Raw genomic sequence first — 25,484 nt, 5'->3', positions numbered from 1 at the left:
CCATTTTAGTGGCCATCCTCTGGCCCAACTCCATCATGTTTAAATCTTTTTGATGGTGCAGTCTCCAGAATTGTGCACAATATTATAAAGAAGGTCTCATTAGAGTCATACAGTGGTATTATCACTTCCTTTTTTATGCTGGCCATTCCTTTCCACATGTACCCAAGCATCCTTCTACCGTCACTTTTTCACCTGTTTGATCACCTTAAGATCATCACATATGATCACACCCAAGTCCCGCTCTTCTTTCATGCACACTAGTTTTTTTGTGTCCTAAACTGTATCACTCTCTCAGGTTTTTGCAGCCCAAATGCATGACTCTCATTCTTTAGAATTAAATCTACAAACTGCTTTATGAGGGAAATAAGTTATTTGAAAATTGACCACCATTCCTGCAAGCAAAATTATTCATTAACTGTTCTTTGAATTTGTGTGGCCATCAGGACCAGCTGTTTTGCTATGACTGCAGCTGCTCTTTGCTGTTCCCCAGAAGCTGCTTCCCTAGGCAGCTACCCAGTCACCCCGCTTTCACTCAGCTATAAGCCTGAACAGTGACAATGGCCACGTTCATCATACTGGCTGAAAAGGGCTTCAATCAATTCACTCTGAGATCTGGGTTTTGCTAGGTACATGCTTTTTCCTACTAACATGCTGGAGCTGGTGAAATAAACCACTGAGCAACATAACTCAGCTAAGCGTGGAACTTCCCATTTAGAATTATTGCCAAGAACGAGACCGCTATCCTTTAGAGATTGTTTTTTAACTACATTAGGGAAGGTTTAAAGATCCCCCAAGGAGCTATAATACATCTGTCTCAACATTGTACAATGTGCCTAATGGGAGGAAAAATGGAGAAGCCAGAGGAACAGGGGTTGGATACAGTTATAACCACAGATAGCTTAGATTTATCTGGGCTTCTGGAATCTTCACATGATGGTACTGCCATTCATGACACTTTTTTGTTCTTTAATTATGAGACCATCAGAGACTTGGAGGGGCATAATCGAATGGGGCGCCCAAGTTTTCCTGAGGGCGTCCCTGCAGGAAGGCCCCATGAAGGGGCGGGGAAACTGCTATTATCGAAACAAGATGGGCGTCCATCTTTCATTTCAATAATTCGGTCGAGGACGCCCAAATCTCAACATTTAGGTCGACCTTAGAGATGGTCGTCCACGGTTTTCAGCGATAATGGAAACCGAGGACACCCATCTCAAAAACGATCAAATTCAAGCCATTTGGTCGTAGGAAGAGCCAGCATTCGTAGTGCACTGGTCCCCCTCACATGCCAGGACACCAACAGGGCTTCCTAGGGGGCACTACAGTGGACTTCACAAATTGCTCCCAGGTGCATAGCTCCCTTACCTTTGGTGCTGAGCCCCCCCCCCCCCCCAAAACCCACTCCCCACAACTGTACACCACTGCCATAGCCCTAAGGGGTGAAGGGGGGCACCTACATGTGGGTACAGTGGGTTTCTGGTGGGTTTTGAAGGGCTCACATTTACCACCATAAGTGTAACAGGTAGGGGGGGATGGGCCTGGGTCCGCCTGCCTGAAGTGCACTGCACCCACTAAAACTGCTCCAGGGACTGCTATCATGGAGCTGGGTATGACAGTTGAGGCTGGCATAGAGGCTGGCAAACAAAAAAAAAATTTTTTTTTAAGGGTGGGAGGGGGTTGGTGACCACTGGGGGAGTAAGGGGAGGTCATCTGGTCAGTTCGGGCACCTTTTTGAGGCTTGGTTGTGAAAAAAATGGACCAAGTAAAGTCGACCAAATGCTCGTCAGGGACGCCCTTCTTTTTTCCATTATCGGCTGAGGACGCCCATCTCTTAAGCACACCCCAGTCCCGCCTTTGCTACACCTCCGACATGCCCCCGTGAACTTAGGTCGTCCCCGCGATGGACTGCAGTTGAGAGCGCCCAAAATCGGCTTTTGATTATGCCGATTTGGGCGACCCTGAGAGAAGGACGCCCATCTCCCGATTTGTGTCGGAAGATGGGCGACCTTCTCTTTCGAAAATGCCCCTGTTGGTGATAAAGCTCTATCTGAACAAAGAATTTTCCTTTTTTTTTTAAATGAAATTGAGGATTTTCCCTGACCCCCCTTGCCCCTAGTAAAGACTCTCCACTTCCCCAAATACATCTCCCAGATCAGCCCCTCAGACATATTGGACCTAGTCCTGATGTCTAGCAAGGGGGATCCTACAGTAGCCATCCCAGTTGCTCTAATCCCCTAGAATGCTGGGTTCAAAATGGTGCCCATCAACCCCTAGTGGTAGTCTTATGTTACTACTGTTAAGGGTCAAGCTGTTAAATAAACAGCACCATTTTGAATCCAGAAACCGAGAGAGCAGAACGATGGGAATTTCTCTTGTCCCCCCCCCCCCCCCCCTTCCAGGGAGAGTGTCAGTAGGTCTAAAGGGTTGTAGGGTTGTTCTAGAAGTCTGGGTTATCTTCAGAGTGTGAGAGATGAGTTCCCGCAGCACTTACTGTACCTCTAGGACCTTTAAGATAATCAGTAGGAACATCAAGCCATTTGTTAGCGGCCTGTGTGCACCTACAGATGCTTCTATCTCTAGCAAGTACTTCTTCCAAACAAAGCAAAGCACTAATTTTGAAATACAGGAGTACATGCATTTTGTCCTGATGTATTATGGTCTGCAGGTACTTGTTGAAACCATTGTCTGACTGCAAGTTTCTAGGTAGGGTGACTTGTTTAGGCAGTCTGGTATATTCCAGTGTTTTCTACAGGTTACCGAATGACTCAAAGGGGGAAGTGTTATGAAAGTACTGTGGGTTATTTGCTGCAGTATATAGTCTTTATTTTGGTTTTCAATAAATGGTTGGTTCTTCGCCCAGTCGCAAGTCAGATATCAGTGTTTTTGGTTCTTTTCCCAGTTTGGACTATGCACATCAGATATCAGTGTTTTGCAATGAAAAATATTTTTTAACTAGTCAGAGACTAATTTTGTATGTTTGATTATTATTATATTCAAGTTGATGGCCATATAGAATTTTTATTGAAGTCACTACTCAGTTTTGTACACTCCTGATGAAATGTTTAGCCAAAATATAGCCATGTCTGGTTGTCAAGAGAAGTTTCCCCACTTTTTACATTTGTTTCCATTATGGTTTAACTATTTTTGCTTCATTTTTACTTTAACCATTGGTTTGATATTTCTATCTACAAGTCAAGTATTACCTTAAATTCAACCAGCTCATTGTTTCTCTTCCTTTCTCTTCCCCTGTTCTTTTCAGTGACTTCATCTTTTTATCTCAGTTCCCGCACACAAATAACCAGAGCTCTGTTTACAAAAGGGAACAAAACACAAGCTTATAAATAGGCTGAGCTGAATACTAATCTTGGTTATTTGAGCGCTTATTTGTTTTCCCTTGGCGAACAATTTTTGCTGTGAACAGGCCTGTTTGAATTCAGAAATCTCTCTCTATATATATGTATACTGCGGCTAGACTTATCATGCATGGACCAAGCTTTGAGAGGGCTACTCCTTTGCTGATACATTTGCATTGGCTTCCCATTAGGGCCAGGAATGTATTCAAACTGTGCTCCCATATTTCAGATTTTGTATGCTATTGCTCCTGACTATATGTTGCCCCTTGTTACTTTGCCTTTGGTGCAAGAGACTTCCTGCGTCTTCGTTTTCCTACCTGTAAAAAAGTAGTTTATAAATCTATATATTAAGCTACTTTTTCATACCAAGGTACTAAATGGTGGAATTCCTTGCCGAAAAATAAAAGATCCCAACATGATTATTTGTTTTTTTTGTAAGTTTTTGAAATACTTCCTTTTCAAAACGTTTCTGTCAATTGATCCTGGTGCCTAATCACCCCCTTCCATTCTCTCCATTATGCTGTATTATTGAATTCTTTTATATTTACGATGCCTTCCTTATTGATATGTATGGGTTTATGTATTTTGTTTCATATTTTCTAATGACTTCTTTTTAGCTTGATAGCCACATTGAACTGAAAATTGTATGGGGAAAAAAACGGATTATAAATATATAAAAGTCTACAAATGTCCAAGTATGCGACTTGGTTATTTACTTGACTACTTGCTTTTGAAAAGGGGAGGTCTTATCTTACTTTGATATTTATAGCTGCCCTCTCATGGGGAGGGGGTGAGGATATTTCAGAAGGTCTGTACAAAAGAAAAGAATGACTGGTGCTCCAAACAGTGAGAAAAATGGAATGCAAACTAGTGCATCTCAGTAATGAAAAAGGCGGGTGGAGGGAGACAATAGCTCAGGGTCTAAGCTGAAGTAAAACTGGCAACTGAGCACTGTGGGTATGTTCAGATGGAAAACATACTTTTATTGGTATTTCCCACAAATATCTACAGTTCAAAGAAAGAAAATTCAAAAAAAGCAAAAAAAAAATGTTAGCAAGTTGTTCAGTGCAAAAGCTACAGAGTTTCAAAAACCCTGGACTTGAAATGTTCCTCATGTATTCTTCTCCTATTCTTATCTACCTTCCTATGGTCCTGGACTGGGCACCTCAGTCCTCTGAATGCTCGTTGAAATAAAGTTGCAAAAGAACCCACAACTCTCATCACAATCTGGTGTCTTGAAAAGGCGCAACCAGTGCATAGAGTGCTTGAGGTTTCAACAAAGTCCAATGCTTGAGGTTTCAACAAACTCCAAATTCTCCTGGATCTCTAAAATATAGTAACTCATACCTCTCAAATGGAGATATAGGTTGGGTAATTTTGCTCTCCTAAAGGGCTAGTATTAAAATAGGTTATAAAAACAGCAAAACATCCCCCCCCCCCACACCCCCCCAATACACACACTTTTCTGCCTGGGAAGTGAGATGAACCAGGGAGACATGTCCCTTCCACTACAGCTCTAGGTTTTCTCAGACATGAATGTGGATGCAGCCAGGCTACAGGTCCCACTCACTGCTCTGAGCCTCCTATCCTCTTTGCAGGCAGCTGGAGTCCCAGCCACTTCTTTTCTCTGCCTTAGTCTCCTCTATTACTGGACTCCAAACAAGCTGTTCTCTCCCATGTGGTGTGAAGGAGTAGCCTAGCGGTTAGTGCAGTGGATTGAGAACATGGGGAAGTGGGTTTGACTCCCACTGCAGCTCCTTGTGACTCTGGAAAAGTCACTTAACCCTCCATTGACCCAGGTACAAAAAAAAACATAGATTGTGAGCCCTGCATATAAAGTGTACAGAGCTGTGTACATCTAGTAGTGCTATAGAAATGATTAGTAGTAGTATGACTTAATGGGATAGCAACTCTTCAGACTGGTGACCTAATCAACCATCAAGGAGGCAAACTATCAGGTTGTGCCTGAGCTACTTTTTGAGGTAACAAAATGCCTTCTTTCTGCTTGTAGGACTATTTATTATTTCACCTCAAATCACTAGGAGGAGATACTCAGTTGTCTATGACAAAGGGTGGGTCATTCTCAATGGCTCTGCAAAAAGACAGGACAGATTAGGAGCAGAGACTCCAGAATGTGTCGTCTCAGGTACTCAGTGAGGATATTTTGGTGATCTCGGTACATATTTATTTATATTCCAAACTTTATATACCACCTGAAAAATAAAATCATAAAGTGTGGTATATCTTGGTATCTTTGATGACTGTTCATCCTGTGTCTGACATTCACATATTCTTCCTCAAAGCTCTGTGAAGTGACATCATCCCTGGGGATGCGACACTCTTGTAAACAGAATAGCCCCCTCCATACTTATTTTTTCATTGTTTACATTTTTGAAAGCAATATTGGTCATGGAAAACATTGGGTTGTGAAGCCTTTTGCTGGACCATTTTAATAATAATCTAAAGATGATGATGTACCTTTAGGCCACTCCTTTAGACTTTATCCTGAAAGTTTTCTAAATAGTGTATCATCTTTGGAAAATTCATAAATTCTCATTAAAAAGTATCATGACCTGCAAAAAAAAAAAAAAATCTTTAAATTTTATGGGCCTGATATTTAGCTGGCGGCACTCAGCGTTTTGCTGACTGCCACCAGCTTTATCCCCAGAATTTCAGTGGTGGGTCACGTCTAGGTTCCAGCATTGAATTCCCAGGAATATGGAGCTGGCAAAAACATAGTTGGTTATGTGTGATACTCGGCAGTTAAACAGCTATGGTGAACCACATAAAGATAGGACTGACTTTTAAATGGTCCTATTTATGTGGTTTCCTTGTCTGGTTAAGTGCTGAATATCAGCACCTAACCGGCCAAGTGCCGACTCCGTCCCAGGAACGCTCCCATAATAGCCGGTTTCGCATTGGGTGCTAACCAGAGATCTGGTGGTACTATCTGGTTAACTGCTGCTGAACATGCCCCCACTATGGAACCTCTGATATCAGTCCTCTTAGGTCCATTGGAAGGCTATGATCAAGATTGAGTCTAGGGTTCTAGCTGCTATCACTGTCCACACCAGAACAGCAGCCCACATCCAACATATTAAAGAGCACTGCACCAAGGGGATCACAGACAACTAGGACATAAGGGACTAGATTCTATATATGACACCTAAAAAAAAAAACAGCTTAAGCAATGTTCTATAAGCCACATTTAAAGCTCTGCACAGTGTACAGAATTAGCGCTTAAGCGGAGAGGTTGCACGTAAATTTAGGCTCTGCCGTTTGCACCAACAAACATGTGGTGCCAAATGACTGTGCCTAAATTTACAAGGCGGAGCATCGTTATTCTACAATTATACTCGTAACTCAAAACCACACCCCCAATCTGCCCACAAACGACCATGAATCTTCCATTTCCGCAACCCCTTTTTCGGGCCACATGTAAATTTTAGGCTTTGCCCCCAGGCCTAGCTTCATGCACATAAGTCCCAATTAAGGCTAATTACTGCCAATAATTGCTTGTTAAAAAGTCAATCGTTGGCACTAATTGGTTCATTATTCTATTAAATTGCACATGCAAATTGGGGGGGGGGGGGGAATGCCTAAATTTGCACACGCAATTTTTGGCGACTTTCATAGAATCAGGGGGAGAGATGTTTTTCTGCAGAGAGAATGCCTAGTTAACATTATTAGATCTAAGACTTTCTCAGTACAGTCAACACAGAGAGAAATATTTTTCTGCAAGCAACAAATATCATTTGTTCTTAGAAAGATTGCAACTCAACTGCTGATGCAATAAAATTGCACAATATCATAGAAGAAAAACTGCATAGGAAGTATGTAAACAATCTTTGTTAATACTCATTTTTCAGAAACCAGGAACTTTTTGACCTATATGTATCTTAGGCATCTCTAAAGGAGTTTAAAATGCCATGTAGTAGGAATTGTACTGACATTTAACTAGGATTCACAGGTTATCATCCTTGATCATTTCTATGCTTCATCCAACAGCTGGCAACAGTGAAATAAACATGAATAAAATATGTATGATGTGTCTATTTGAACCTTCCAAGAAGTGCTTCTTCTGCTAATTTCTGTGACTTGTAAGCCCTTTATTTTATTTTATTTTTTTTGTTACATTTGTACCCCATGCTTTCCCACTCATGGCAGGCTCAATGCGGCTTACATGGGGCAATGGGGGGTTAAGTGACTTGCCCTAACCACTAGGCCACTCCTCCACTGTTGCTACTATTTGAGATTCTACATGGTATTCCAACATTCCATGTAGAAGTCGGCCTTTGCAGATCACCAATGTGGCCGCGCAGGCTTCTATATGGAATGTTACTAGTGGAATAGCAACATTCCATGTAGAATCTCCAATAGTAGCAACATTCCTTGTAGAATCTTCAATAGTAGCAACATTCCATGTAGAATCTCCAATAGTATCTATTTTATTACATTTGTACCCCGCGCTTTCCCACTCATGGCAGGCTCAATGCGGCTTACATGGGGTAATGGAGGGTTAAGTTACTTGCCCAGAGTCACAAGGAGCTGCCTGTGCCTGAAGTGGGAATCGAACTCAGTTCCTCAGTTCCCCAGGACCAAAGTCCACCACCCTAACCACTAGGCCACTCCTCCGCAAAAGAATAATATCAAAACAAAGACAATAGATATCTTGAATTAATCAGCCTATGAGATTTATCAAGAATCAAACAAAACCCTAAAACTGGCTTAAAAAGTGGTTCAACAGTTTTTTAGTTCTTGTTTTTATTCTTCGTTGCCTTGGTAAGAGAAAATTATATTATGCCCCCTCCATAGCCATAGCCATTCTTACGGAAATGGAAGTCTTTTTGTTTCTTTTCTTTGTATGAATTGAGAGAAAAGGTCCTAATAGTGTTCACTCAAGGTTTTCCATTTTGTGGTATGGGAAAAATCTGCAATGAATGAGCTCCTAAGGTTTCTTCTCAAGGACGAAAGTGGAGAGAAGTGCTTTGCGAGGAGGGAGCTGGGGAAAAAAACCTCATTGTTTCCTTATTAAGTCCTACCACCACCATTGTTGCTTTCTGTGATATACCTAGCTCATTGTTAGCTTTACTTCTCTATAGACAACACATTTAAGAATGGACCAAAAAAAAAAAATCAAATCAGATTGAAGAGCATTCCCTGAAAGCAGATAATAGCCACTAAAAATGAACTCAATCAGATTATACTAAAACTAAATTACATTCATTTAATTTACAAACCAGCAACAGATGATCTCAAGACTGGCATTCTTGGATCAGCCACATAAACTTGGCTATTCCTCACTGTGGAAGCTTATTAACCCACCCTTAACACACCTTTGAGACTTCTAAGATCCTCTCAAGGATTATCACTATCTGTCCCCTCATCAAAAGAAATTGTCTGATGTGATACCCACCAGTGAGCCTTCTCAGGAGCGGCCCCCATGCTCTGGAATTTACTCCAGAGGGGCTACGTATAACTCGAGACTGCCTCTTCTACAGGAACCAGGTAAAAGCCTGGCTCTTCTTCCAAGCCTTTAATACATAGTGTGACTGACTATACACCCATTCTGCACCTGGACTAGCTTGCTACACACATTGTAACCTACACCAGTTCCTTATAATTTGATTAACTGTACAAAGAACTATCCTTTACTTTAGCCACCCATTTATTTATCCCAATTAACTCTGTACCACGTATCTTGTCCCCCATCTATATATCTGCATTTAGCTCCTCAGCTATATGGCAAGCTGTATTGTAGAAAAGCATTTGTATCATAGCAATGTTATTTGAATGTTCTAATTGTGTGCTGATTAGATATTCCATCACTATTATGCTTACATCATATATCTCTGTTATTTGAATTTCAATGCTGTTAAATGTGTATATTTTTTATCCTGTTTCATGGTAGATTTATTATTAGGTTTCAATTTGCTGTTTTGAAGTTTTCTTCTTTCATTGTATTTATGTTTATACTTGTTCATTTTACTCTTGTTATGTTGTTAACAAAACTGTAAGTCTGATGTTAAACTGTACCTACTGTACATTACCCTTGGGTGAATCTCTTCATAACGACGGTCAATAAATCTCAATAAATAAGTAAAACCAATTCGCTCTCGTAATAAATCTATTGCTCTCAGATGCAACTTGCAGGTGCCTCAACTTCGTACTGCAAGATTTACAGCATCCACCTCCTCACTGACTGGTAGATAAATTTCTATTTTTAATACTTAGAACTTTTTCAAATTTACTTAAAGTGTAGATTTAAATTTCCACTGAAATTCCATAATGTTACAGTTTTAACATTATAATAAAATTGAATACTCATCTGAAGAATGGTTTTAAGAATAAACCTTATCATACCTTAAAAGTTAAATGTTATGTTCTGACCCAGTCAAGATGGCGGTGGTGTTTTTTACTTTCGCTTTTAAATCCAACTATTAAGTGATGCGAACTGTTTATCTCCACCCCCATATACTCCACTAGACTAGTCATCTACTCTATTTTCTTCTAGAAGCAAAGGTTTGTCCAATAAATAAGTGTCCAACTGAGAAAGATCTAGAAACATATACTTAGGGCCCAGTTTACTAAGCCGCGCTTGTAGGTGCGTTAGCATTTTTACTGCTTGCTAATGCTAGAGACAAAAACGCTAGCGCACCTAAGTAAACGGGGCCCTTATTATTGACAAACACGACCAGGCATTTACATGGGAATTTTAGAAAGAAGGAAGCTCCCACAGCCAAAACCTAGGTTTTAGCCTAAGCAACTGCTTCCTCCGAAATTGTGCCAGTCTGGCCACGTCTGGAAACATGTAAATCTGTTGGTCACAAAAGGGAACAGTCTTTTTAGTAAAATATAATTTCAAAATTGCATTAGCCAAAACACAACTCGTGTCAGGTCCTTCAATAAACTTTTGATGCTACTCTAATCTGGAGGCTCATCGTGCTTCTGGTCTGTGAAGTTCCAGATTCAAAGAGGCCCTGGAAAAATGTGGGCATGAGTAGATGAGACTGAAGGGTGGAGGGGCATCTTGTTTCTTCCTTGAAGCTATCTGCGACAGTCCGGTGTCATTCCCTGTTGAACTTCGGATTATACTTATATCGTTTGTGTGTATTGATTTAATAAAGACACCTTTTCTCACAAACAGCTGTATATCATAAGACTCCTGAGGAAGGCGCTTTCACGCCGAAACACGGCTGCTGTGTTGAGTCATTTTTTTGCAATAAAGATTTTGTTTCTATCATCATGTCTCCTCCGGTTTTTGAGAAGAACCACTCTTCCTACTTTCTGCCGGGGCATCAGAAGCAACACACACAAAAAAAATCTTCAACTTTTTGTATTATGAACTGGCTTAACTATTCCTGATCACTTTAAAAGGGTCATACTCCAAAATGCTCCTTTGTCGCATAAGAAAGGGGAGGCAGCCTAGGGTTCTTTGGAGCCCTTTTACTAAGACATGTAGGCGCATACGCGCGTCCTATGCGTGTCAATTTTGAATTACTGCCCGGATACCGCGAGGCCTGGGCAGTAATTTCATTTGCTATGATTGCCCACTACATGTCCTGAAAACTTTCTGGGGCGTGGCGCTAACTGAGCAGTAATCGTCATTGTACGCATGCTGATGATTACTACCTGGTTAACGCGTGAAACTTTACTACTAGGTCAATGGGTGGTGGTAAGGTCTCAGGCCCAAAATGGACGCGCGCCAATTTTTATTTTGCCGCACGTCCATTTTCGGCTAGAAAAAAAAAAAGATTTTTGCAGGTGCGCAAAAAAAATGGACCTGCGTGCGCCCAATACACGCGTCTACACCAGCGCAGGCCATTTTTCGGCACACCTTAGTAAAAGGACCCCTTAGTCTCTATTTTCTAGAATCATTCTCAGAGCCCAGCATCCTTGATGGAGTTGACTCAGAGGAGAGGAAGGGGATAGGAAGACTTTGATATTTTATAGAACTGGAGCTAAAGCTGTTAAATAAACAGGTGGTGTCAATCTGATGTTTGGTTTTTATTTATTCTATTTTATTTTTTAAACCAGAGGGATAAGCACAATTGCTCCCTTACCCTGCAAAACCTCAGTTGCAAACAAGCAAATTGATGCCACTTAATTCACGATTCAGAGGAAGTGCAAATGGTAACAGAATTTTTTAAAAATATGTACATGTATTTCCCCTTGTAAAATTGGACATGTACCACCACACTTCTTGAAATGTACATGCTGCAGATATCAAACATATAAACGGCAAGTGACCGACTCACCTGCAAATGCGCAGTAAAGACTTCCCTCTCTGTCCCGCCCTCGCGTCAAGACGTGATGACGCCAGAGGGCGGAACAGAGAGGGAAACGGAGTCGGAGTCACTGTCGGACTCTGCCGCCTGGAAACGAACATCGCGCACCAACCTCCGCCCTCCCCCCCACTCCCGCCCTCCTCCGCATCGGGCCCCCTGCACTGACCTGACAGCGCCTCTCACCTCCGTGTGGAAGCGCTGCAGGCAGCAGCAGAGCGATCTGTTGCTGCCTGCAGCACTTTCACACGGAGGTGAGAGGCGCTGTCAGGTCAGTGCAGGGGGCACGGCACGGAGGGGGGAGGGAGCGGCGGCGAGGAGGGTAGCTGGAAATCTCGCCCGTTTTTATGGGCTTAACGGCTAGTACATGTATAAGTAACAGCTTTTAAAAATTGCTATTTCCTCATACAGGCCCATTTATGCATATAAACTAGCTTTTTCTTTGTGCAAATGCAGCCTGGCCCTTCTATAATGACCTCTTAAAGCTATTTACATGTTCTTTTCAGGAGAGCAGCTGGTTAGAGGAGTAAAGAATTTTTGAATTGTGTGACAACTTAGAAGACTGAATTTTAAGAAAAGAAAATATATTTTGATGTAAATTGAAAAAATATTGGAAACCACTTATAGTGCAGCAAGAGTTACCTGAGACTGGTTTACAATATATATATATTTTTTAGAAATCATAGCAGTAGGAGGTCTCTAAACATTCATTTTGTGCTTTAGATGTGGTAACATTGCTCAGGTTAGCCCTGAATGGCCTTGCACTCACTCTAATCTGCTCCTTCTCCTCGGGCCCCCTGCTGTGACAGCACTCTGTCACCACTCACTTAATTACTCAGCAACAGTTGCTCCAAATATAACCCACAAAAAAGGTGGAGATCCCAGAGGACACAAATGAAAATATAGGAAAAAAAGTCAGAACCATGTCTAGAATTAGCAAAATATATAATTTTATTCAGCATACCTATCTCTAATCTAAACACAGAAATCATTCAGGAGATTCCCTAATCTTGGCAGTCTGTAAGGAAGAAATTCTGGTACAGAGAAACGTTCTTAGCTGTTCCGGGTCAAGAAATATAACCTTATTTGCAGCATTATATTCCAAATATTTACAGTGGGGGAAATAAGTATTTGATCCCTTGCTGATTTTGTAAGTTTGCCCACTGACAAAGACATGAGCAGCCCATAATTGAAGGGTAGGTTATTGGTAACAGTGAGAGATAGCACATCACAAATTAAATCCGGAAAATCACATTGTGGAAAGTATATGAATTTATTTGCATTCTGCAGAGGGAAATAAGTATTTAATCCCTCTGGCAAACAAGACCTAATACTTGGTGGCAAAACCCTTGTTGGCAAGCACAGCGGTCAGACGTCTTCTGTAGTTGATGATGAGGTTTGCACACATGTCAGGAGGAATTTTGGTCCACTCCTCTTTGCAGATCATCTCTAAATCATTAAGAGTTCTGGGCTGTCGCTTGGCAACTCGCAGCTTCAGCTCCCTCCATAAGTTTTCAATGGGATTAAGGTCTGGTGACTGGCTAGGCCACTCCATGACCCTAATGTGCTTCTTCCTGAGCCACTCCTTTGTTGCCTTGGCTGTATGTTTTGGGTCATTGTCGTGCTGGAAGACCCAGCCACGACCCATTTTTAAGGCCCTGGCGGAGGGAAGGAGGTTGTCACTCAGAATTGTACGGTACATGGCCCCATCCATTCTCCCATTGATGTGGTGAAGTAGTCCTGTGCCCTTAGCAGAGAAACACCCCCAAAACATAACATTTCCACCTCCATGCTTGACAGTGGGGACGGTGTTCTTTGGGTCATAGGCAGCATTTCTCTTCCTCCAAACACGGCGAGTTGAGTTCATGCCAAAGAGCTCAATTTTTGTCTCATCTGACCACAGCACCTTCTCCCAATCACTCTCGGCATCATCCAGGTGTTCACTGGCAAACTTCAGACGGGCCGTCACATGTGTCTTCCGGAGCAGGGGGACCTTGCGGGCACTGCAGGATTGCAATCCGTTATGTCGTAATGTGTTACCAATGGTTTTCGTGGTGACAGTGGTCCCAGCTGCCTTGAGATCATTGACAAGTTCCCCCCTTGTAGTTGTAGGCTGATTTCTAACCTTCCTCATGATCAAGGATACCCCACGAGGTGAGATTTTGCGTGGAGCCCCAGATCTTTGTCGATTGACAGTCATTTTGTACTTCTTCCATTTTCTTACTATGGCACCAACAGTTGTCTCCTTCTCGCCCAGCGTCTTACTGATGGTTTTGTAGCCCATTCCAGCCTTGTGCAGGTGTATGATCTTGTCCCTGACATCCTTAGACAGCTCCTTGCTCTTGGCCATTTTGTAGAGGTTAGAGTCTGACTGATTCACTGAGTCTGTGGACAGGTGTCTTTCATACAGGTGACCATTGCCGACAGCTGTCTGTCATGCAGGTAACGAGTTGATTTGGAGCATCTACCTGGTCTGTAGGGGCCAGATCTCTTACTGGTTGGTGGGGGATCAAATACTTATTTCCCTCTGCAGAATGCAAATAAATTCATATACTTTCCACAATGTGATTTTCCGGATTTAATTTGTGATGTGCTATCTCTCACTGTTACCAATAACCTACCCTTCAATTATGGGCTGCTCATGTCTTTGTCAGTGGGCAAACTTACAAAATCAGCAAGGGATCAAATACTTATTTCCACCACTGTATAGAGAAAGGTAAGGAAAGGTCTGGCCCAACAGCTAATTCTTTTTGTAGGCCCATCTGTGGTAAAACATTATGCTTATTTTGTGTGGTTTTAGGTAAATAGGAAAAAAAAAACATTTTGGAAATTTTTAAGCAGAAAATAAATTAACCTCTGTAACCATTTTTGTTCCAATCAGAAGGTAACAAAGTAGATTTGAAGATCTCCCCCTCCAAAATTTATAAGGACTCTAAAGTTTAGCGTGCATTAATAAACCCAGGTTATACCTATGTGCTTCTTTCTTTCTTATATATATACTAGTAAAAAAAGGCCCATTTCTGAAGCCAATGAAACGGGCGCTAGCAAGGCTTTCCTGTGCCCCCCCCCCCCCCCCACCGAACGCACCTTGGTTGTTAGTGAGGGCATTGCGCCGCCGATGATGTGTGACTGTGGCCCCCCCACCCAACGCACCTTCGTCATCAGTGGGTGACCCATTGCGGCGCCCTGGCCGTCGTCGATGTGAGTGAATTGCTCCACCTCCGCCCTCAACGTCATAACGTTTGACGCGAGGGCAGGGCCCTGAGACTGTGATTTTGTTGGCTTCAGAGCTTCGAACTTACGAACCTTGGCTTCAGTGACGTCATCAGACAATAGAACGTTGAGGGTGAGTTTTATATATATAGATATCATTTTAGAATACAAAGAATGTATACAAGAAAATGTGAAAATTACACAGAAAAGATAGGTCTAATAACAATTCATATCAACAGGAAAATGCTATCATCAATCCATGTCATGCGGAATGCAGCTTACACCACAGAAAACAAATCAAATAAATAAGAAAAAAATATCATCTCCCATTTATAACAACAAAGTCAATGCCATCAAGCAGTTATTAAACTAATTTCCTGTACTCCCATTAACTAAACTCATCAGCCAAAACTATAAAAACCTACAAGATCACAAATTGTCAGATACTTCAGATTTTTCTTTGACTAACAATTCTAGCTGACTAGGCTCTCAAACAAACGTATTGATTGTTGCCCAATGTGACACTGACACTTACATGGATATTTTAAAAAGAAAGTCCCTCTGATAGCCAAAACCTTGGGGCTTCAGGTTAAGGAAGGACTTTCGCCGCAACTGTATACTTCTAGCCGCATCAGGAAACAGTGAAATTGGCCGCACATAAAATAACAGATTTCTTAGGAAAGTATGACTTGAGGATGGAGAGCTTCTGATCTACAGATTGGAAAGTCACAACCAATGTGGCTCTCTTAGCAATTAATTCCTGAGAGGATTCTAGAAGTCTAGAAATATCTGGACTATCTGGAGAGGTAATTTGATCAAGCTCTCATTCCTCACTAACCACTTTTTTGCCCAATAAAAAGCACTGACTACAGTCAATGATGAAATAGTTGAGTAAGACAACACATCTTTCACATAAATGTTAAAGAGCTCTAAAAGAGCTGTTAGGGCGTGCTAAGCTTTAGTAAAAAGGTCCCTTAACAAATTTCCCAGTAAGGCTCAGACCAGTGATCACTGCTTTTTTTGTTTTTTCAAGGAGGGGCCACTCTGGGAAAAAAAATGGCTGCTTTCCTTGACAGAGCGGCCCTGTGTTTGTGTATATGGGGGGGGGGGGGGGGAAGAGGGGAGGGATGGGGGAATCCTCTTTACTGCAGCAACCGGTCTAGTTGCTCAAGTGCACATTCAACAACATGTCAATAAAACAAGATTTTCTCTTCAGCTCTTTTCCTCCAGCGTACTTCCTCCTCCCCCAAAAGAATACTTTCTACCCAACTCCTTTCTTGACACACACTCTCTCTAGAACCATCCAAGCCAGCCTCAGCCTACACCAGGTAACCTCCATTATCCTGTCCTTATTCTAGCCTGACTAAGTCAGCTTTCTCCTCTGCTTATTAATCCCTATTACCTTCCCCCAGAGGGTCTGCTGCCAGTGCCACCTGTGGAAATACTGTTCCGTGTTCTTCCAGTACTATACAGCTTTTGGTAAGCTTTAGCCATGTGGTGTCTGAACTTCTTCACCGTTTACAGTCTCACAAGTATAATGGAGGTGTTTGGAAACCATGTAGATCACAGCCATATAGTGCTGGAGAATAGCTGTTCAAGAGGGGGAGGTAGAGGTCCCTAGCCCTTACAATGAAGAAAACTAATCTAGGCTAGGGTTCTCAACTCAGTCCTTGGGACACACCAAGCCAGTCTGGTTTTCTATGTATCCACAATGAATGTGCATGATTGGTTACTGTTAGAAAGAGGATACTGGCCTAGATAGACCTTCGGCAAACCCTTCTCTGCAGGCATTCCACAGTCTTTCAATGCCATTCTCCAAACCCTCCATACCTTTTACATCTTTCAGTTCTTGGCCAACAGCAAGCAGTGCCTCGTATCCACTGCTCATGCCGGCCCTGAGCCTTCCTTCTAATGCAACTTCCTGTTTCTGCAGGCAGAATCATGTCAGACAGAAGGCCTGAGGCTGGTGCGAGCAGAAGGTACAAGTCACTGCGTAACCCTAGTAGCGCTTTAGAAATGTTAAATAGTAAGGTACAAGTCGCTGCTTGCTGCTGGCCAAGAACTGAAAGATTTGAAAGGTACAGAGGGGTAGGAGGGGTGGAGTTGAGAGACCACAGAATACCTGTACAGGAGGGGAAGGAAAGATGCCACTAATCTTCAGCTGCTGGGGCTGGGAGCCCCACCAGCCACGTCAGAGATACGCCACTCTAGGGTGGAACTGAGCCCAAAATGTATGGGCATATGCTCAAACAGGCCCACCCATGGCTATGCCATGGATTCAACCATTCTTAGACCACCCTTGGTACCCTGTTCTCAAATATTTGATTTCTCCCTGATCTTTTTCTTCTCATTGCACTAGATGAACACACTCTGCTTTCATTCTTTAATGTTGTACTGAGTGGACATCATCTCCTCTCTGCTGCCTGGGCTACAATGGGTATTGCTGAATGAGCAATCTCTAGGGTGCAGCTGAAAGCTCCGTTTCTTCACAGGAAAACTTCCAACATCACAAAACTCTCCTAAACACCAAACAGGAAGCTGCAAGAAGCACAAAGGTTATCTTCTAATCCTTGGGAAACCTTTTGTCCTTAACCAAAATTTTAGATTTTAACACAGTGACTCCAGTTTAGGAGTGGAAAGCTGATAATTTTCCTTTTTAGAGTGACAGCCTCTAAAAGCAAAGATTATGAATACATTTTTTCTTTCTTTCTGTCAGGAGGATAGTGTGAGGCCAACAGATCTTCATCACCTGATATAAGGTGGAAATCTCCAGTATTAGGAGTAGATTACCAGTGGAGTGATTGACATGGCCCATACATCTAGCTGAATCTAAATCAGTGTCTCTAAAAGGCACTAGTGGGAGTTTGATGGAGAGAAGCCAAGATGAAGTAGCATGGTGCTGTGGCTCTTCTTATTCCTGGTGAGGGAAAGAAAAATATTCTTTGTTTCCTTTGAGAAATCTATTGGTCACTCTTCTAGTGGTGTAACTGGAGATTAGTGTCAAGTTTGAAAAAAAAGGCTTCTGCTGGAGTTACCTCAGAGGAATACAATCCCAGATCCAGAGGATATGAAGGCATCTCTAGGAAGTTGAAATGCTGATCAGGTACCTTATGGGGAAGGATTTTGTGGTTCATTTAAGTCTCAAGAGGGTGAGACCTTAAGGAATCCGTGAAATTGCTAGTTTTGAACTGCTTGGTTTTTTTTTTTTGTCTTCGGTATTTTTGAACACCTATTATATGGTCTATTTTTCTTTTTGAAAGTCTATGGGCTTGATTCTCCATGGGCCTAGGAGCATTTTGCTTCTGTCTGTTGTTGAACGTTGATTCCAGGGTTGCAACCAAGATTTGTTTTCTCTACCCTGTAAATTCTGAAGGTGGACCTTACCTGTTACAGGGAGAATCCCGTGAAAAGAGCCTGTATTAACCTGATATGACCCGGGTAACCAGAGCCTGCTATTTCAGACCTGGAGCCTCAGCCTGCAATCCTCGTACATTTCCAACATAGCTGTGGTCAGACTTTGGATCCTTGACTGCGGTCCAATGGTTTTGTGTCTGGTTTTTATGCAGTCAGGTTCACTGCATGATCACAAAATCTATTCAGACAGATCTGAAACTTGCCTATGCACAAAACAGAGGTCTAAAGCATGAGGATTATGTTTTGCAAGTCACGCAATCCAATGTCAAAACTAGGGGATGAGGAGCAGTAAACAGGATCCTGAGAGAGAAAAAAAAAAAAAAGACAATCATGGGAACTCTTTCTAACAAGGCTGGTATTGTTCACCAAGTAAGTAGATGCTGCTGTACTAGACATAGTATACATATTGGCAGAGACGTAGCAAAAAATGAGGACTGTCATGCTTTTTTTGTGATAAAATACAATGTATACTGCTCCCTGGCAGGCATTATGCATTTATTTTACAATTGTATAAATAGAAACAATTAAAATTATTACTTGATTATTAGGTTCTTGATCTGAAGAGGGGAAAGTTTTGAAAAACCTAAATAGTCTATTGTCCACAAGATTCAAGATGGGAGAGGGACAGAATTTTGGATTTAGCTCACATCTTTCAGTTGTAGCTCAAGGCAAAATATATTTATGTTACAGTAGATCTGTATTTGAAACAATGGAGGGTTAAGGGGTCCTTTTATTTACTAAGCCCGACTACCGTGTGGCTCTTGCGGTAATTTCATTTTTAGCACGCGTCCGAAAAATATTTGTTATTTTCAGGCGCGCATAACAGACGTGTGCCAAGTGGCATGCGAAGGTCATTACCGTCCTGGTACCACGTGAGTCTGGACAAACAAAACAAAAAAGGAAGAACGAACCTCACGAAACCGCGAGAAATACAAAGAAAACAGTGAGGTGAATCCGGGAAGGATAACAAGTCTTTATTGGGCTTGTTTTAAAATACGACCCGACATGGCTGTGTTTTGGCCCAAAGGCCTGCCTCAGGGGTCTTGATGAGAATACGCTGAATAAGCGAAAAGCCGTGTAGTCAGCTAATGTGAACGCAGCAATTGATGCATTCACATTAGCCAACTACACGGCTTTTCGCTTATTCGGCATATTCTCAAGACAGAGGATCCATCAAGACCACTGAGGCAGGCCTTTGGGCCGAAACACAGCCATGTCGGATCATATTTTAAGACAAGCCCAATAAAGACTTATCCTCCCCGGATTCACCTCACTGTTTTCTTTGTATTTTTCACGGTTTCATGAGGTTCGTTCCTCCATTTTTGTTTTGTTTGTCCAGAAAAAGGAAGACACATTGATCCAGTCCGGGTTTTGCTTCCATTGAAAACAATGGAAGTAAAACCCAGACTGGCTCAATCTGTCCTCCTTTTTCTGGAGCCCTATGTGCAAGTACCTCGTACATGAAGGTGTCCCGTTATAGAACTGCTCTTTTTATATATAAAATACACCAGGATTTTTTTTTTAATCATGGCAAAAAAAAAGGAAAGAAAATCTGACATTCTGGTGCCTAAGCCAGACTTTGAATCCTTCACAGTTGCATTGAGGAGACATAGATTTAAGACCCAGACATGCTTACATAAGTACATAAGTAATGCCACACTGGGAAAAGACCAAGGGTCCATCAAGCCCAGCATCCTGTCCGCGACAGCGGCCAATCCAGGCCAAGGGCACCTGGCAAGCTTCCCAAACTTACAAACATTCTATACATGTTATTCCTGGAATTGTGGATTTTTCCCAAGTCCATTTAGTAGTGGTTTATGGACTTGTTTAATGGGCTGGCAGAACCTTTTAGCTACAATTGTGGCCGCTTTTATGCTGGTTCTTTATAAAGATATATAGGCACTTATGTGTCTTTATAAAATAAATGTTAAAATGGGTGCTTGCTTTATCTCCCAATATTTTGACACAACCTTAAAAGCTGCCATCCTTGGTGACTGCCTACTTTACTTAATGTTTAAGCTGGCCCTGGCTCTTTCTCGGAACGTGTATATTTGTGAAATCGATGCTTTCACTGTAAGACCTGACAAATTGCACGTTTATTTTTCTAGAAGTCATTTGCATAACACAGTTTATTTCATAAGTCCACATATTCTAGGACCAGTTCGTAGAAAATGCACACCCTTCTATCTTGCTTCCCAGGAAGAATATAACCATTACAAGGTTTAAAAAAGGAAATGCTGAATGTTCTTCCTTGATATAAACCAGTTTGAACTTGTGAGGTTTTAATAGTTAGGCCAATGCCTATCAGCAGGATATAGAATGAGGATTAATTACCATGGCAACCATTCCAATTTACACAAATTGCTGGATTTTCTAACAGGAATGAGGAAACAATTTATACACAGGTAACTAGCTCTTGTGAAGAGCTTGGCAATTTTTCTCAGTGGACAAGGGGCTTTAGTTTCTGCAAATGCCAAACTAACACCAACTAATGATGGGCTTATTAAAAGAATGCAAGTTCTGTCTCAGGGAGTAATTTGGTGCTTACAGTGGAGCAGAAAAATTCATCATATTGCTTTCACACAGAAATGCCTAGTCTCACTAGGAGTGTATCTCACTCATTCGAGGCCACTCTGTGACACTCTGTGAGCTCCATTAGCACCAGTGCACTGATCCTAATCACTTTTTTATTAGAGCAGTGGTTCTCAGCCTTTCTTCTGTTATGACACATCTGACATACAATGTTCATGTATGTGACATACACTGAGTGGAGGAGTAGTCTTAATGGTTAGAACAGTGGGCTGAGGACCTGGAGAACTGGGTTTGATTCCCACTGTGGCTCTTTGTGGCCCTCTCTGTTATCCCAGGTACAAAAACTTAGATCCCTGTTTACACAGCAGCGCGGCAATTTCCACACAGAACACTCACAGTGAATGGGCTGTGTTACAGCATCAACGCACTACCAGCCACTAGAACGGCTTTGTAAACTGGGTGGGGGTGGGGAGGGGGTTAGATTGTTGAGCTCACAAGGGACAGAGGAAGTATCTGCATATGTAAACCACTTTGATTGGACTACAGAAAGGCGATATACCAAATCGAAAACCCTTTACAATGAACCCTAAAATTGACAGCTGATCAAAAACCTTCTAAATATTTCAATTTCATACAATCCTAGCTTTCTCGCTTTTCATACAAAAAAACAAATATCTAGTCAAATTCTGGCATCACTTCAGTAACACTGCAAAATCCCTGCACTGCCAGATACTGTGGACCCAACACAAAACCCTGCAAATATGCTACTAAGAAACTATGTAGCAAACAGAACCAATGAACAGCAGTTATCACTGGGGGGGGGGGGGGTTAGTGGGAAAGCAGAAAAAAAGGCCCAGTTATAGGAATTTCATAAACCTGACTCTCAGGATCTCTGGTTTCCCCAGCTTTCAGAGACAGATGGTTGTTAAGAAAAACATAGGCTTGCAGTCTATATACCAATTTTTTTTTGACAAACCTCCTATCTCTTGGGGGAACACACTAGTATGGCACAAAACACCGGTTGAGAACCACTGCATTAGAAAGTCTTAAATGATAAAAGCCAAGTAGTGTCCCCAGTACGAAGAAATATTAGCACACAATCTTGCCTCCCTTGCCCTATCGCTTTTCTTTGCGCCTCAAAGTGCACATGCTGTGAAACCTTTTAGCTCCTAAGTAGAGAGGGCAATTTCTAGCCTTCTACTCAGGGGTGAAAGTTTCTGGCCAACGTCCTTTGAAAACTGCCCTCTTCTTGCCTGTACTCTGCCTGCTTTTTTTTTTTTTCCATTGCCAAGCAATACAAAACTTTTATTTTCTATATTTATACCACAAACACATGATCTGAAAAATTCACTCTTTGAGATGATCCACCCATGGCTTCTCTGTCCACATAGCACTAGATTCTATAACATTGTGCACCCAAATTTCCAACTGGCACACGTTATAGAACAGTGCCAGTTGTACATCTAACTTAACTGCTAAATTAGGTGCTAACCGGGATTCATTTGTGTCAATTAGCACTAATTTGTAGTTATGTGTGTAACTGCACTTAGATTCTATTCTATAAACTTAGCACTTAAATGCCATAGTGCATGAAAACAAAGGGGGCATGCAAATGGGCACATCGGGGGTAGGGTCGCCGAGAAGGTGGGGAAATTTCCCTGGCCCTCCAAGGGGGGCCCGGCAGCAGGGGTCTTTCTCTCTCTCTCCTGCTCCTGACTGGATCCGGGTGATCGTGTCTCGACAGGAGCAGGAGAGAGAAAACTCCAGCACCGTGCCCCCCTTGGAGGCTGGGGAGGAGCAGACCCAGCAGGACTTCGGGCCAGGGCCTCTGGTTTGCTGGCGGGGGTCCCCCCAGGCCCCGTCAGCAGAAGAAGTCTTCCTTCCAGCGCTGCTCTTCACTCTGTCACACTGCCTTTGCCTGTCAAGCGGCTGCCTTTTCCCCTCAGACCGCACATGCTCGGTTTTGAAATTGAGCATGCGCGATGTGAGAGAAAAAGAAGCCACAGGGGCAGGCCATGTAGCAGAATGAAGAAGCGCTGGAGGAAGACCTCTTCTGCTGGCGGGGCCTCGGGATCTCCGCCAGCCAAGGTATTTGCAGTTGCAGCGGAGGGGGGGGGGGTGGGGCGGCGAGACTGGGAGGGCAACAGTGGTGGCGGCAATCCCTGGGAGGGCAGCAGTGGTGGCCTGGGGCCGGCTCAGTCTCTCGGCAGCCCTGAACGGGGGCATGTCTTGCAGCTGCACATGTAAGTTGTTGAATACTACCACTTATGCACACAACGACAAACTTCAGGCGTGACCATTTACATCAGCCTTTGACATGGCATAAATGCTTGCGTCTAAAAGTTAGCCACGCGCATGTCAACTTACACTCTCTTCAACCACGGCAATTTCACGTGCAATTACTATTAGAGACCTAGCACTCAGCGCCCATATTTTTTTTTGGCATACTTTCTTGAATCTACCCCTTAATTTCTAAATGGACACAAAACACTCACTTTTGGAAAAGGGGGGGGGGGGGGGGGGGGGTGAAACAAACCATAGAGATGTGATTAACATACCTGAAAAAGAACATGTAGAAAGCAGCTGTAATACAGAATAAAAGGACCTGCAGGAAGCAAAAAAGAACAGAGTTTGAAAAGGCAATGCACTATTTTCAATACAGTGAAATCACTTATTAAAAAAAAAAAAAGCAACTGAAAGTTTCTTTCATGTCAGAGAAAAAACCTGGCTGGAGCTAGATGGCTTTAAAACCGAAAATGCAGAAGAGAATCGTGAATAAGGAATGCAGTGATATTTTTGTTTACTATTGTATTTATTTAAAAGTTGAGTGGTTTCCCAGTAATGAAAACTAAGAGCTAGGGTTCAAATCCTGTGGATGCTCCTACTGACTTTGGGCGAGTCACTTTACCCCCCCCCCCCCCCCCCCCCCAGCGCTTCAGGTACAAACAGAGCTAGATTTACTAAGGTGTGCTACTGTGTTGTACATTACCAGTAAATAGTCTAATGAATAAAAGGAGTCCTGCAGTAAATAACGATCAGTAAAGTCTTTTAGCAAATCTAACCTGTAAATTATAAGCCCTCTGGGGACTGGAAAATACCTGATGTTCCTGAATGTAAGTCACCTTGAGTATCTACTGAAAAGGCATAAGTTAATTCTAAATAAACAGTAATAAATAACACCAATGAATACACGTATGAAGTGCCCATTGTGCATCTAGATGTTTAGAATGCTAGTATTTATGCATGTATTTGAATTTAGATTTTGTTCACACCTTTTTCAGTAGTGGCTCAAGGTGAGTTACGTTCAGGTACTCTGGATATTTCTCTGTCCCAGGAGGGCTCACAATCTAAGTTTGTAGCTGAGGTAATGGAGGGTTAAGTGACTTGCCCAAGATCACAAGGAGCAGCAGTGGGATTTGAACTGGCCACCTCTGGATTGCAAGACTAGTGTTCTAACCACTAGGCCACTCCTCCACTCAGCAGCATTCCATGTAGAATCACCAATAATAGCAACATTCCATGTAGAATCTCAAATAGTAGCAACAGAATCTCAACATTCCATGTAGAATCTCAAATAGTAGCAACAGAATCTCAAATAATTTATTTGGATTTTGCTCACACCTTTTTCAGTAGTAGCTCAAGGTGAGTTACATTCAGGTACTCTGGATATTTCTCTGTGCCAGGAGGGCTCACAATCTAAGTTTGTAGCTGAGGTAATGGAGGGTTAAGTGACTTGCCCAAGATCACAAGGAGCAGCAGTGGGATTTGAACCGGCCACCTCTGGATTGCAAGACCGGTGCTCTAACCACTAGGCCACTCCTGTATGTATGTCACACATGCATATATAGGGTATGAGAGAGTAGGGTTATATGATGACTCTTCCAACACAACAGCAAGAGATCATAGAATTCTGTTGTGGAATTCTACGACTACTTGGTGTTCTGTTGAAGAGTCATCATATAACCCTACTCTCTCACACCCTGTACAATTGTCGTAGTGATTTCCCCGTTCCTCCACTCCAGTGGTTACTCCTTCTACACATGCATATATGCCAGTATGAGGCATATTTTCAAAGCACTTTGGGAGGCTATGTTCCATAGGTTTCTATGGAACTTTGGGAGGCTAAGTGCTTTGAAAATGAGCCTCTATGTCACCTAAGTGCTATTCTGTAAATATGTGACTATCTTGCATAGCGCATATTTGCAAGGGGCATAGACATGGGTGGACCAAGGCCGGGTCTTCCACTTATGCGCATAACTTACAGATCACTGTAAGTTGTGTGTCTGTCACATTTAGGCAGCTGCACTTAAGCCAGCTCTATGGACAGTATAAGTGCAGGCACCTAAATGTTAGGTGTGCCAATACCAGGCTACGTTATTATTTCATAACACAACCTATATGCCTAGGTTTGGCTATAGGAGAGGGTCCTAAAGTGCGACCTCAGGGGTTCTAAATGGAGGCACCCAACTATAGAATTAGCCTCCAAACCAGATCTATTCCTGAGATGGCTCCTTCTGGTCAAAGGATGAAAATATCAGGATGGGAGTGTCAGTATAAGATGCTGCTTCAGGGCAGTGATTTAAATACAGTGGTGCTCTTTGTACCAAGATAGACCTGGATGCATTATTGCAGTGGCAGATTTATTGGCAGGATCTCAGCTCAACTCAAATACCTTAGGTTTCAGGGCATA

At 42.4% G+C, this 25,484-nt stretch overlaps 1 protein-coding gene across 1 annotated transcript in view; it reads right to left on the bottom strand.

The window, feature by feature from the left end:
- TMEM135 (transmembrane protein 135) overlaps positions 1 to 25,484 on the bottom strand; it is a 351,789-nt gene that overhangs the window by 84,479 nt on the left and 241,826 nt on the right. The window contains exon 6 of the mRNA XM_030200157.1: positions 23,353 to 23,399. Coding sequence (XP_030056017.1) covers positions 23,353 to 23,399 — 47 coding nt within the window. The remainder of the gene's footprint in view (positions 1 to 23,352; positions 23,400 to 25,484) is intronic.

Source organism: Microcaecilia unicolor, chromosome 4 (genome assembly GCF_901765095.1).
Source record: "Microcaecilia unicolor chromosome 4, aMicUni1.1, whole genome shotgun sequence".
Taxonomy (NCBI): Eukaryota; Metazoa; Chordata; class Amphibia; order Gymnophiona; family Siphonopidae; genus Microcaecilia; species Microcaecilia unicolor.
This window is presented reverse-complemented; position numbering and strand designations above follow the sequence as displayed.